General features: G+C 31.3%; 1 protein-coding gene and 1 long non-coding RNA gene across 2 annotated transcripts in view; one reads left to right on the top strand and one right to left on the bottom strand.

Moving 5' to 3' along the window:
- Window positions 1–7,251: 7,251 nt before the first annotated feature.
- LOC112094271 lies at window positions 7,252–10,617 on the top strand. Its single transcript, XR_002903453.1, has 4 exons — window positions 7,252–7,615; window positions 7,829–7,864; window positions 10,015–10,093; window positions 10,433–10,617. It is a non-coding gene; the product is annotated as an uncharacterized LOC112094271 (long non-coding RNA).
- Window positions 10,618–13,001: 2,384 nt separating this feature from the next.
- The window catches only part of LOC21393289 (AP2/ERF and B3 domain-containing transcription factor At1g50680), a 4,304-nt gene continuing 1,626 nt past the window's right edge, over window positions 13,002–15,679 (bottom strand). Inside the window, exon 3 of the mRNA XM_024174773.1 lies at window positions 13,002–14,316. Coding sequence (XP_024030541.1) covers window positions 13,266–14,309 — 1,044 coding nt within the window. The 5' untranslated portion in view covers window positions 14,310–14,316 and the 3' untranslated portion in view covers window positions 13,002–13,265. The remainder of the gene's footprint in view (window positions 14,317–15,679) is intronic.

Here is a 15,679-nt window from a genome sequence, read left to right as displayed (position 1 = left end):
CGGCCCATTCAAGGTGAAATTCAGACTCGGGCGGGCGGCTCAAATTTCTCGGGCGGGTCAGGTTCGAGTAAAATCTCAGGCTTTTTGAATGGTCGCGGACGGCCCGTCTAATGTTTCAGCACTAGTGTAGACTGACCTTCCAAATCTCCGTAGAATTCAGCATGTAATCTTGTTTCTGGGCACACCTCTCCAGAAACCAGTCGGCCACTACTTCCTTAAAATCAGCATAAGGGATGGCGCTTGGACATTGAGAGTCAGTGAAATTGTAAAACGTAAACAATAATGGCGGATTCGCCGTGGCACAGAGGTTTGAGTGATTTTTTTTTTTTTTTTTTTTTTTTTTTTTTTTTTTTTTTTTTTTTGATGAGCGCAGCTGAGCTGGAGAGAAAAGAGATGAAAAGAATACTCCACACTCTAACGGTAGAAATTTGAAATTGGAAACGACGCCTACTAAAAAAAATGAAAATGAAAGCGACATGCGTTTTGTACCAAAGGAGTAAAAAACATGCAACGAATAAATATTTTATTAGTTTGTGAAATTAATTTTTGATTGTTTTGTTATTTGTTGGAAACTATCTAGTAGTTCGGTAATAGATTTAATTTATGATTATTTCTACATGTTTTGCGGATCAATAATAAAATAATTAATATTACAACTTTAAAATCTAACAATATTCTAATTACAATTAAAAGGAAGAATTCCATCAAAAAGGAAAAATAAATAAAAATCATCATTAAAACGGACTCAAGTCTCATGTCAAATTTTTAATGTCTAAAATGGTGTTGGACCAATTATATCATGTCAACTTATGTAAAAATTAATAATATAAATGATAGATTTAAAATTAATAGCAGAAATAAAATCTTGTTATCTTTTTATGACATTCTTGAAAATTTTCCTTATTTTGGGTAAATTTCACGTTTTCTTAACTGTCACTAAAATCATAATCAAACCTATAAATTTGTGACTTGATCAGTACTTGGTCGCGTTTTTAGGTTGTCGGTGCTAGTTCTTCGATATATATTAGCATAGAAATGTTGCAAATTGTTGGAATAAAGCTTTAACTTGGATCCAAAAAGTAATTAGAGAAGTCTTATACATCTAATTGCTAAGTTGTTATTGGCCTACATAACGTCTACGTTTGTTTAAAGATTAATTTCAAAAATTTCTCCCGAATTATGATCATTGTAACACTTTACTTCTTGAATTTTAAAAAATAAGATTTGTTCTTCCTGAACTTTAATCCGTTAACAAGTTTTATACTTCTGTTACAATGAGTGATAGAATTGTCACGCGTCACTTATTTAGTGAGAATTAAAAACGCAATTACGCTTATACCCTCATAATCAAATAATTCTCCATTTTTATTAAAAATTTCACAATCTTCATTCTCATTTTGCTTCTTTTTTTTCCTCACCTCCTTCATCCATGACAAGTTTCTGCAGTACAAATAGTGGTGGCAACGGCCGGGTAAACTCAAAAAATAGATTTAGCAAACTTACTCTCTTTCTCTAGACTCTGCTCCTGTTCTTCTTTTTCTTCAGACGTGAAAATCTCGCTTTTTTTATCACATGGGCATGAGAGAAAAACTATAAGTTTCACCACCTTTGTATATACTCATTACTTAAATTAATAATCCGCCAAATTCATTGCACCTTTTTTAAAATTAATCCCAAAAAAAAGTACAAACACGCTCTACTTTCTCACTTCCCATGATCATTCCTTCTTCTCTCTTTTTTTTTTTCTCTCCTTAGAAAAGGAGAATTCTTTTTTCTTTACTTTTGACATTATCCATGAATTCTTACGAAGCTAGTCGAACAGTATGTTGGGAATGGTGTCCTAGAAACATAAGATGTAATAGGATATTTATTATTTATTTAATAAAAGAGTTTATTCATCATTTTATGTGTATATATTTGTGAATATTTTATGAATATCAATGAAAATTCCGTGATTATTTATATAACCTTAAACATTGTATATAAGTGTTATATACGAGAGGATAATGTTTAAGGATAATAATCAAAAAGCAATGTTCATAATGAATTTAATTAAAGTTCAAAATCTTTAATTAAAACATTATTAATACATGTCATTCCCATTTAGAATGGAACGGTGTTATCCGCACTGTTAATATGGTGAGATATTGAATGAGTGTATTTCACATAATGAGATTATGTGGAACAAGGACACATACACAATATCAATTTCTAATAATTTCCGTTAAGTATAAAAATTCTAATTGAGTCTACCGATGGTCATATATAGAATTATCTTAATCCTGAGTTCTTAACTGACTCCTATTTATGGATTTATGTCTTTTGATTTACTCGGTACGGATTCTGAGATCCTGAATCCTATTCCTTGTATTTTGGAGACATGATAAAGTAAGTAGCTGGGAATGTTATTATACGAGATGGAATCCATTCCTTCTTGAGAAAGAAGTAGATAAATAATTCTCTTGAGGGTTGATTCGATACTTGGACCAGTAGGAGCTCCAATTCATGAATGTGTTTTATGAATCACTGTCCATTAGAGAATCAATGGTATTCAAAGATAAAGATATAATTAGAGAGGTTAACGGATTTTACCTGTCTCTAATTACGAATTATTTATGGAGGATCGATCTATATGCAGTGACTATATCAAATGGACACTTCACAGTTTAGAAGTAATTTATGTCTATAATTTTGAGAGTGCAATTCCAAGTTTATAGTGGAGTAACTATTGGAATTAATAGAATTAATTAATTAATTAAAGTGTTTAATTAATTATTAATTTTATTGGAGCTCAGGATTATAGATCCATTAGTTCCCGCGTCGTCCTAGTAATTCTACCAGACACAAAGGGCAAAATAGGAATTTTAGAATTACGGAATTCTAAAATTAAACACTCAAAAAATAATTAATTGAGAATTAATTATTATATAAATAATGTGATTACTTAAATTTGAATTTGAACACGTCTAGATTTATCCATTTAAACTTATTTGATAAGTTGTTCAATTTAGAATTCAAATTAATTTAAGTTTGACTTAAATTGGAATTTGAATTTGAGTCAAAATTGGACTACAGGATAAAGGATGATTTTCTCTCCATTCCCTATCTGATATTGGCGCCTACACAGGGATGAGAATCCCCTATCTTGGCCGGCCATAATGGATAGAGGAAAAGAGGAGATTTTGTTCCAAATTCAAATAGGAGATAATTGACAAGTTTTATCTTGGAGATAGAGATTGGATTCGTTCTAGAAGTTTGACTTCTACTCTATAAATAAGAGAATAGTAGAAAATTGTGAACACAATTTTTTTGAGACAATTTTTGAAACAAATTTTGCCCTAATTCTAGTTATGGCCGAAATTCTCTTAGAGAGGAAAAAGGAAAAATTTTTCTCCAAAAAATTCCACATCGTGCATGCGTTGGTGTTTGTGAAAATTTGAGTGTTTATTATAACCCGTTTTGTCGCATGTGTGCCCACACACACGTCTTCGTGGATTCTAAGAATTGACGTGGAAGACATTGATTTTCTAAACACAAAGCTTTGGAGCAAGGATTGTTCGAGGTCAAAGAACTCGAGTTATCAACCGAGTCGGCCTCCAGGTATTTTTCCTAATTGAGTTCATAATAGATGAATTAATGAGATTAATTTATTCATGCATAAATTAATATAATCTATAGAGTATCTCAAAGGTTTTATAAAAAAATTTGATATACACGATCCGCCTCCCCTCACGCTTCCGCATCCGAATTCGATTCAGTTACCAACACAGTATTCTCAAGAATCCAGAGTCTAGAACTCGCAAACGCCACAAAAATTATGGGATACCTTATGATACAAGACTATGGTGAGAAGGAGATGATCCGCTTGGCCTTTGGTCCAGAGTCCCTTCTTCACAATCTCATCATCAAGGTCAAAATCCACTTGCCTATTCTCCCTAAATCATTATCATCATCACCATTTTCTTCTTCTCCTCTCAACCCCATTTCCCCAATATTTTTCCATGTTGCAGCCATTGGGAGTGATTCCCCACGGAAATTTACAATGAAGATTGATTTTTCCTCAGATTTTTCTTTTTTGGAGAAAAGTTCTAACCCTAACACATCAACAAAAAAATCAAACAAATGGGTTTTATTTTTAAATGCATTTGAGTTTTTTTTAATCATTTTTTAATAATCTAGGGTTGTTGCCGGTTAATTTATGATAATACCCTCCTCAGGTGGGTTATGTACATCACATGTGGTGATTTTCGTCACTCATTGTAACATAAGAATAAAACTTGTTAACGGAATAAAGTTTAGGGAGAAGCGATGTTACTTTTTAAAATTTGGGGGTTTTAGTGTTACAAGGGTCATAATTCGGGGGAAATTTTTGAAATTAATCTTTTTTAAAATTTTAATTTTTGTTAAGTTTAAAATATATGTTAATTTACCAAAATATCCTTACATATTAGATCTCATGCCTAGCACATGATAAAATCTGTTAAAAATTTAAAGGAATGTAAAAAAAAGACTTAATTGCTAATTGAGAGTTGAGGGTTTGCTTTATCAAAATACAATAAAAAACAAAAACAAAAATGGACTAAAGTGTCACCTAATAAAGAATTAAGGGATCAAGTGCAAATTACTCTTTTACTTTTTCAAAAGTTATTTTATTATTTGTGATACATAATTTGTTATTACTTTTACATTGCTTCATTTTTTTTCTTACACTAGTTTTAAAATCGTGCTCCGTACATATTACCGTGTGTTTCACCAGAGTAGTCTACTAGAAAGTTTATTTTGATTTTAAACACATATTAGTAGAAGAGATTAAAAAACAATTAAATATAAATATAAATTTTGATGAGGCACATTTAAAAATGGATTAATTACAATGAAATGTAACATTTTACCTCCTGATCATTAAAACGTAACATCATTTCCCCTGAATAATGAAATATTAATAAAAAAAGCCTTATTCGTTAGGTTTTTAACTGAAATTGACATTTAATTTACTATTTGATGATATTTCGATAATTTTATGGTTTAAAATTTAATTTAAATTTAAACGATTTTAGAAGTTAAAAAAATTTCATAAATTTTTTTATTCTACCAAAAAGGATTCATAAAATTTTTAACTTACATTCAATCAATAATAGATATATCATAATTAAAAGTTCAAATATAAATTAGTCTTAAATTCAAAATAAATTTTAAATCATAAAGCTATTAAAATACCCAAAAATAATATATTAAATGTCAATTTCTGTTTAAAAAAACTAAGGGAGGGGGCTTTTTTGTTAACATTGCATTGTTTAAGGGGAACAAATGTTACGTTTCAAAAATTATGGGGTAAAGTATTACAATGAGTATAGTTCAGGAGTAATTTTGATAATTAATCCTTTAAAAATTAGATTTTAGAAAATAGATGTATTAATATATGTGTTTCAATCACAACATATATTTCTGCTGAATATTATATTTTCATAAATAAAAACGAACATGCTAAAAGAAACATTTTGATCTGGACAAATTAAATAGAAAACTAAGGGCTTGTTCTTTTGAGTGAAAAACTCAAAAAAAAGCAACTTGAATTACAACTTTATTCGAGTTCATGTTCTTTTAAGTTTAAACTCGAGTTCAAACTCGAGTTTAGGACTAAAACTCGAGTTCAAGTTTCTCCTTCAACTCGAGTTCAGAAACTCGAACTCAAATTAATGAACAATATTTTTCTATTCTTAAAAATGCTATAACTTTTTCGTTTTAATTTTAATTGAGATGATTTTTTTTCTATGCGTTGACAACGAAAAGACGAATAAAACCCGACCCATATACTCTATTAAAATTTTTCATCAGCATTGAGTTTTTATTAAAATACTATCTAAATACAAATTCAAGTTTTGACTCACTCAAACACAAACTTAAAAAGATTCTTATCTCAAACCATAACTCAAATGTATACAACCAAACATAAACTCAAGTTATAACTCAAATTCAACTCAAGAATTATACTCAAGTTAAACTCTAAAAGAACAAGCCCTAAGTATGGTGTACATATGAAAAATAAAAAGATAAATAGAAATAAAAGACCAAAGATGCAAATTATAAATATCTAGACGTTTGGTTCATGGATTAGAATCATATGATTAGAACCATTTTTGATTTACGTGTATTTTTTATGAGAAATAACACTATAACGAATAATGAATAATGATTCAAATTATGGTTTAAATCCTCTGATCAAATATCCAAGGAGAGCTCGGGGGTACTGTTCACGCAGGCCCATTTTAGTGTTTGTTATACAGTGGAGTGACGAATTTGTCCTTCATTTACAGTTCTCTTTTTTGTCTGGTGCAGGGGCGGTTTGGTCTTTTAGCGTGTCTCTGATCGGTTGCTTTTCCCATTTTGCCCCCGCTCTTTCTCTTTCAGTGGCGTTTTGGGTTTTATTTTTTTGGTAATTTTGCAGCCAGTGGAGCCCTAAATTTTCTTTCCTCCTCGATTCCCTCATTTTCTCCGCCCCCTTCATTTGCTCTCTTTCTTGGTTTTGGTAACTTTGCAACCCTAATTTTTCTTCCCTCTTTGTTTCCCATTTGTTGCTTTCTTTCTCAGAAACTGCCTTCTTCGCCGCTTTGGTGTTTTTTCCCCTTCCTGCTTAGTTGCTGATCTGCTTCTTCTCTTTCTGTGCCTTCAATATTTCCGTTCCTTTGGTGCGGTTGGGGGGCAGATTTGAGGATTTTTTGGGGCTATTTTCCTGTTTTGATTTGGGTTTTATGTTTGATTTTTACTCTATTCTTCGTCCGCGCGTCTCTGATTTTTTTCCCTTGCTTTTTCGTTTGTTTTATTTACGCTTTTTTGTTCTGGTTTTTGATTTTTTTTGAGTAATGGATGTCATTTTATTGAAATTTTTTTCCGGATACTTGACCTTTTTCTTTGATGAATTTGTTTGTGCAGGGATTTTATTTGTATGAGTGGATTTTCTGTTGGTTCGTTTAATGTCGTATATTGGTGATTCTTGGTTTTTTCTGTTTCATTTATTGCCTCCATGAGTTGGGTTGTTTCTATTGGTCATCTAATTTCCTAGGTTGATGATTTGTTCTGCTTTTGTTATAGATATATTAAATGAACTGTTGATTTTTCTCTCTTTCTATTATCTGAAATTTTCGACATCTTTAGTTTATATTATCTGGAATTTTCGATAAATTTTCGAAAAAAAGTTTCTTTAGATTTTCCTATCTATAGCACCATTAGTATATAATTATTATATGTCTGTAATTGTATTTATTTTATGATATAATTAGGAAATTTTGGTCCTTTTATCTCTGTTAACCGACTATGTAGAGGCTATTTAGTGTTCATCCTTATCTTTTTACCCTTATTTATGACTATTACTATTCTGTATAGATTTGTGATATGTGTTGCTACCTCTCTTCCTTGCATCTATTGCTTTCGCTGCCCTGTTTTATCTTTCATCACTTACTGCCTCATTTCATTGCCTATATTTATTGCTTTGTTCTTTTATCTCTGTACCTTTGACTACTTATGTTGGATGTTGTTTTACCTGTGACTACTCACTCCTTCGTTGGTCCCTCTATCAAATATCGAAGACACTCCAATTTTAATGATTCGTCAGTTAAAGGTTTTCCCCTTTTTTCCTTATTCCAAATTCTTTCTCATTGAAAAAAAAATCATTTTTTGATATTGAATTCATTGGACAATTCAAGATTTTAGATGTTCTTAGACATTATGTGAGTTAAATTTAGTCAAAATTTAGAAAGTTTTTTGAAGCAATTTCAGGTTTGAATGGAAATCCCTAACCCTAATTCCTAATTGGCTTTCCTACCTAATGCAGGGAATTTCACTTTCTCATGCTATTTTACTTTAGAAGGTACCGATATCTCTACCATCTCTTTTCATGTTCTCTGTTCCTTTCCCTTGCATTCCACGTTTTTGCTCTTTTATCTCACTCTCAGTCATTTACTGCTCTATCTCACTCTCCATCATTTACTGCTCCATCAATTTATTCTTCTGTCTTTCACTGCTTCTGTACACGTTTGGTTGGTTGATATCTCAAATATAAGGCAATATTTATAGCGACCCAGATATTGTTAATATTCCCTATTCATAGCTCTTTAATTTTTACTGCCCATATTGGATGTATTGGTTCGTTGTAGCGATATTAATGTTTGTTCCTTATGTTTTGTTATTTGTCTTTATCTCTCATTTTATTTGTTCAGTCAATAATGATCATGCATTGACCTCCTATTTATTTATTTCTGAGCCATGCATATATACATACATATATATATATATATTTCTACCTAAGTTAGTTTTGGTAAGTTTTTCTATGTGGCAATGATGGTCATGATTGATTTTGATGTATTGAGCTTTATATAATTTGTCCAAAAATTGCCGTGAATATATTTTTCTTATTTGTTTTGTTCTTATGTGTATTTATTCTAGGTTTTTTCCATTTGTTCTTTACCTTATTTGTATTCATTCTTTTTTACCTTATTATTTACTCTTTTGCTCTTTTGATTGTCCGATTTCTTCTTCCTCATTTTATTTTTATTGTCCACTCCTTTTACTTTCTTTCGTAATGGACTTTATTGTTGTTTTAGTATTGTTATTTCTGTATTTGGTCTTTTCGTGCCCCAAGTGTTCACTTTCCATTGGGAATTATGTCTTGATTTTATAGTTTTCCCGTTTCTGTTTTATTATTTCATTTGTCCTTCTCTTGAAGGTTGCTGGTCATTTTTCCGTCATTGGGACATTAAATTTCCTTTGTTTTTCAATCGTCTCATTCTTTCTTTCCTTTACTATTTCTCAACAAAGTCCTAAAATCTTTTGCCTCTTTCTTTTTTTCTTTTTCTTTCCTTTCTTTACCTCTCTGTGCCAACCATTGTCTATATAGTGTATGCTATTGTCTATTATACATTTGTTGTATTATTTTCTTTCCTTTCTTTACCTCTCTGTGCCAACCATTGTCTATATAGTGTAATGCTATTGTCTATTATCCATTTGTTGTATTATTTTCTTTCCTTTCTTTATCTCTCTGAGCCACAATTATTTTATCTTAGTTCTTGTAAGTTTTTCTACGTGCCAGTGATGGTCATGATTGATTTTGATGTATTGAGCTTCATATAATTTGTCCAAAGATTGCTGTGAATACATTTTTCTTATTTGGATTCTGATTTTATCCACTGTTTTTTCAATAAAAACAGTTAGGTACTTTTTTCTCTATTATTTTTGCTTACTCCAGGTTTTTTACCTTATTCGTATTTATTCTTTTGTTCTTTTCATAATTCCTTTTGTTCTTCATCACTTTATTTTTATTGTCCATTTCTTTTACAATCTTTTGTTGTAGGCTTTATTGTTTTCTTAGTATTATTGTTTCTGTTTTTGGTCTTTTCATGCCCCAAGTGTTCACTTTGTTTTGGAAATCATGTCTTGATTTTATAGTTTTTCCCTCCTTTCTTGAGGACTGTTCGTTATTTTTCCATCATTGGGACATTATATTTCCTTTGTTTTCAATCTTGTCACTTTTTGTTTCCCTTATTGTTTCGTAGCAAAGCCCAAAAGTCTTTTGCCTCTTCATTTTTTCTTTCTCACACTTTTTTTGATTCCTTTCTGCCAAGCATTGTCCATAGAGTGCATTCTACTGTTGTTTAATCTATTTCTATCATCTATTTGTTCTATTTTTCCCATCATGCAGTTTACTGTTTCTTTAATATTGCGTTTTTTTCCTCTTCCTCTTAATTCGTCTCGTAGTTTTGGATAATTTTATATATTGCTCTACTTAATCAGTCTCTGTCACATATAATGTATAATGTATGTGATAGATATAATGTGCTTTTCTTTGTGCAATTGCTTTAGTAGGCAGCCACAAATTTCTATCTCACATTGCTTAGAATAGCTTATATCTGAGGCACGATTATTGTATAAAAACATTGTTATATCTACATGTATCAGCTTTTTGATCTGTTTTTTACTTATTTATTTACTGATTTACTTACTGGATTATTTGCATTTTTCTAGATTTTCCTGCATCATTTACTCTTGTTCGTGTGTGGGCTGTTCATAGTTGGTTCCTCAAGCAAGATTTATAGCATTGGAGGTATTATTAATGATTTTTACCTACAATTCTTTAATTTTTGTTGCTGCTACTGCCTTGATTCTATTGCTATGGTTAGTGTTAAACATTTTCTTTCTGTCCTTAGTAATAAATATTGTCGATATGAAATTATGAAAAAAATTATATTTCATTTTTATCAAGGGTAGTAGGCCTATATCTCTTTTGTTTTGTGTTTTATTTGTATTTCAGTTATTAATGCCCTTAGTTGTTTTCTACATCTTATATATATATTTTCCCTAAATTTAGGTAACGTAACTACTTCTAAATCATATTATTTCCAATTTTCTCAATTATTATACTAACATTTTTTAAAATTTATAGGTTACAGTTGAAAAAAACAAAGGGGCCACAGCAACAAAGATGAACAAGGAGTTATATATGTTGTAAATAACTTCATATGACATTATCTTATATATATTGTAAATAACTTCATATAACAATATCTTATATATATTCATGTATATTTATAATTTACTTCTGTTGTATAAAGATTATCTACTTTTTCTAGAGCATAAAATTACTTTTTAGTGCAATGCGCGCTCACATTGCTAGTTAAAAGGTAAACGAGTACATAATTCAAACGGTACTGTTACGGGCTAGGCAGAAGCATATTGATGCCTAAATTTGATATTTTTAAATATTCTTTCAATTATCCTATTAAAATAATTATTTTCAAATGTGCCTTTACTTACACGTCTTTCTCTTTCTCAATTGTTTCTCTACTTTGATATTATTTTAACATAGTTCACCCTAATAGAATTTATTTTTGGCTCTTATAAATAATTATCTCACACCAACGTTTATTTCATCTCTAATTCTTTCCACAACTAATGTTTTGCATCCCTTATATATGTTATGTAATATTTATATGTATGGTCTAAGATAAATAAAAGAAATAAAAGCAAAAAAAAGGAGAAAGAACTAGACAAACAAAGAAACGGGAATGAAACGAGTCATACACGTGGAGGAGCGAGCATAAATATGTGATAACACTTTTATGTAGTTACTAGTTTTATAATGTGCTTTATACATATTGTTGTGTTAAAAACAATGAAGAATTTATTATTTATCGAATAATAAAAAATTCGTTTATAAAACCATTTAAGGATTTTTAAATTTATTTTGAAAAGAAATGTGTAAAGATAATAATTGACAAAAAAATTAAGTACAGGTACATTTGAAGAAAATTATTTTAATTAACTAAAAATAAAATAAGAATAATTACTCTTATAAGAGTAAAGTGAGGAATAACATATTTTAAAAACACACAAAAATTTAAAATGTAAAATAAAATTTACAAGAAAATAAAGATAAAAAAAGAAAAAAAAAAAAACAAGTGGAGGGCTGCCACATAGCAGCCCCATATAAATTTTTTTGGCTCTTTTATGTATTGTTATATTAGATTAGATTAAATTAGATATATGAATATTGCACATGTTTTTTTTTTCTTTTCTTTTTTTCTGATGAAAACATTGCTCGACTTTGATAGCTGCTACATGAAGCACAAGCATTATGGTAACCTATGATTTATGAGAAGTAAAACGTAATCACAATATTGAACATTTTCGCAAATCAAAAGATTGCATGAGTTGGATGTCTACATGTTATACAAAAGATAACCTCGCAACGAGGGTCAAAAAGTAGCCTTGCTTTAAAATGAGATGATAATCTAATGAATTAAAATAAAATGGTAGGTGTGTAAAGAAACATAAAATTGAGTATTAATAATTTGTTGAAAATAATAAGAGGTGTTTTTAGAATAATAGGGATGTGTAAAAAACAATTCAATTATTTTAAACTATATGAGGTGTGTATTTAAAAAAAAAAAAAAGAAGAAAATTATAAAAAAAATTAAAAAATTAAAAAAAAAATGTGTGAATAGAATCACCTTTTTTATAAACTGTTAACTTCAACTTTTTTGATGCTTTCCAAATTTAATTCACATATTTCACAGGCGCTTATTTCATCAAAACACATGTATAAAGTAGTACACTCTCAAATCCAATTACATTGCGCTCAAAAAAAGTGCTCCGACTTTTAGAATGATTGCCTATTAAAAACTGATGATAGATCAGTCGGTTAGTTTTTGATAATTTATGAAAAGTGAAAACCTTCGAACATAACTAGAAAATAAGGGAGGGGTCAAAAGTTAAAAGTTCTTGGTTTAAATTAGTACCCAAAAAATAAAACAAATAATAGATTTAACCATATTATTCATTGAGACTGTTTATAGAGGAAGCCATCAAGGTGAATTTCAATTTCACCCTCACTTTGAAGTGTGTTATTTTTACCCTCTAGACTAGATTGTGAGAAGCCAAATTTTGGACAAAATTGGACACGTATGAACTTATTTTGGAGATTTTTTTCAATATTCCAAGAAATATTTTGAAAGAAATTCCACCAAACACTGTTGACTCTTCCCAATGCCAATATTTTCCTGGTATGTGCCACAACCTTCGTTTTCTTCTGCTTTTGCAGTTGGTTTAACCTTCTCAACCCCACAATTGCAGGCAATCCTTTTTAGGTCCTTTTCTTTCATTAAATCTATCAGGAAAAAAAAAAATATGAAAAAAATGTTTTTTAAAGTGAGAAATATACTAAGAACTGACAATGCATAATTTGGGAGGGATATAATGTAATTTTGTTTATAACAAAAGCACAATAGCGTAACAGAAAAAGTTTAAGTCTGTATATATGTATCTATATAGTATTGCAATTCGCAACCCACAATTTTATGCTCTCAATTAAAGTTGTGCCCTCACAAAAATTGCACTAATTGCTTAACTAATTAAAGATTGACACAACATTTGTATATGCGAATTTCGAAATCGATAATAAACTGAAATTAATTAAAAATGTGGTGTGATAATCAACCAGTGGTGACACAAAATAGCATATTACTCTAATATTGGAAACAATTATATCTCATTATAAGATCAGATCCCAGCATTGGATAAATTAACCTACGGAGGATTCTCAACTACTCACTAAATAATAGAAGCTAAATTCTCTCCCCTACTAAAAGCTCAAGCTAAAACTTTTAACTTTTTAAAGGGGTCTAACTAAACTTGGCCGATAAACCTTAACTACATATAAGGCAAGATATATATATACATACATATATATATATATATATATCTTCCATCTTTTATGATCATATGATATGCACACCAAATAGCCAAAAACCTGAATTCCCAGCCTTGGGAATAATTGGCTTTGCTTTCACCGCTACTTCTTTCTCTCCTTCAACCTCTATTCCATCCTTGTGATGATCATGCATCCCAAGATTCAAATCCAAATGCAACCCAAGATTCTGTTTCTTGTCATTATTTTCCTCAACCAACCCACCATTGATGTTTTCAACCTTGAAAACATCGATGGCGGTGAACGTGCGAACCGCCCTCTCCCCTTCTTGACAGTACTCGCACAAGTAGAACGTGATGGTGTCGTTTTCCCTCAGCTGTTTCTCCTTCACGAATCGGTTCCAGCCCCTTGTGAAGACGAAGCTCTGGCTGCTCCTCCAGTAGCAGTACCGGAACTTCCACGATCTCATTGTCCTGTCATGAAACTCCAACTCCACGTCGTTATCTGAACCTTCCTCAATGCGTGGGAAATACTTGACAGCGTATTTCTTCGGAATGACGAGCCTGTTCAGCTTGCTTACATCGCTCGGCGTGAGCTCCTTTTGGAAGAGTTGCTTAAACACTAGCCCTTTGGTCTGGACCATACTCAAGTCAAGACGGCCAATGTCTCTTCCCAAATTTTCATAGCGCGCCATGAGATATTCAACGAATTTCGAAGGGTATGAACCGTCCTTGATCATGCCAAGGAGAGCGTCAGTGGTGTATGCCTCTTGGAACTTTGGCTCTTCTAGAGTAGCACTAGTCCAGGGGAAGTTCCGGTGGGAGTCGGCACTCCGAAGCCTGATCGCTGCACTGTCATACGACATGGCTGCTTCCTTGTCTGACTTGAATGTGCCGAGCCAAATCCGCTGGTGGTTGGCGTAGATTTGGGCGCCCCAGTGCCCATTCTGCTGAGGCACAAGGCCTTTGAATTTCAGCGGGGAAGTCCTAAAGCCGCCGCGCCTCGCAGGCTTGTTCGGGGGAGGAAGCAAGTGTGCGCAGCTGTTGGAGTCAATGGCTTCCGGAGTTGCATTGCCGCCTCCGTTCGAAACAGTCCTCGACATGTCCTCTTCCATGGTGGCTCTAAAATAAGCAAAAAAACAAAGGGGAAATTTTTAGCATCATACCATATAAAAGTAAAGTAATAACAAGTACTAATGACACAAAGTTAAACAAAACGTCACAAAGTAAAGAAGAATATAGTGAAATTCTCTCAATAAGCTTATCTGTAATGACGTCTAAATACTTTAGTTCTCACTGCATATCTCAACTGTCATGAAAGACGAAAATGAATCAGCTCACTAAAGAGCGCAAAAGATCAGAAAGAAGTTGTGCTCTTTTTTTTTTCCCTGAACGTTGATCAGACTTGTACACATTTTGAACGCATAAAATTACTATTATGAACTTGAAGCAACAGAGATAAGCACTAAAATAATCACTATCTTGGCACTTTGTACTTGTAAAACTTTGAATAAAAAACCAGTTTCCCCATTAAACTAGTTCTACCAAACTCAACAGTGAACAAGAAAATTTTGCATAATTCATAACACCATTTTATATTAAGCTATCCAATACCATCTGTGTTTTTTGAGTTAACCATGTCCCACTCTTTCGTGCTCAACATAGTAACAAAAGAAAATTGGATAGTGTAAGAAATAAAAAACTGCACGTAAGGATATAGCTATGTGAGACATAATGAAACAGGATGTGATACGATACGAAGTACGTACAAAGTCCCTAAATATAGAAAATAGAGGGTTTGGCCGCCACAAATAATTAATGCAACTGGAATGGCATATATTCGACATAAAACTAAACATATAATATAATAATAGGTATGGTGGTATATTTACACGGTTCATGTAGTTTCTATTGAAGAAATTAACAAGTTACTATAAATCTAGAAGAAGACAGTCATTGGTTATTTCATTAATTTATAATTTTCGCTAGACAAAGTACAAAAAACATAAATCGAACAATCATTCCCTTCAATTCAAGCTCAGATTGAATTCTACTTGTTAGCAACTCTATGGCCTTCATCTTTTTTGTCCTCTTGTTACAAAAAGAAGATGCTTGCATTCGATAAAGTTGATAGCAGGATTAAGAAATTTACATGGTTTCCTTCGAACTATATGACGACACATACATACATCAATAAGTTTTATAGAATTTGAAAAAAAATGTGTGTATGTACCTACCATTGAGGGAAACAGGGAAATTATATAACTAGTAAAACTAAATAGAACCTTTTATTCTATGTACAAGATATAAGAAGCAATAACTTAATTTTTAACACTTAGCATGTCTTATTCGAAAATATATTTCAATGTAAAGCAGTTTCAACATTAGACAAGGGCATGCAAGAAAGTTCCCATGACATAGGCCAGCAATAATGGATCTAAAGAATGAATAGAAGGGGAAAAAAGAAAATGAAATGGTTGTTTGA

This window comes from Morus notabilis, unplaced genomic scaffold (assembly GCF_000414095.1).
Source record: "Morus notabilis unplaced genomic scaffold, ASM41409v2 Scaffold360, whole genome shotgun sequence".
NCBI lineage: Eukaryota > Viridiplantae > Streptophyta > Magnoliopsida > Rosales > Moraceae > Morus > Morus notabilis.
This window is presented reverse-complemented; position numbering and strand designations above follow the sequence as displayed.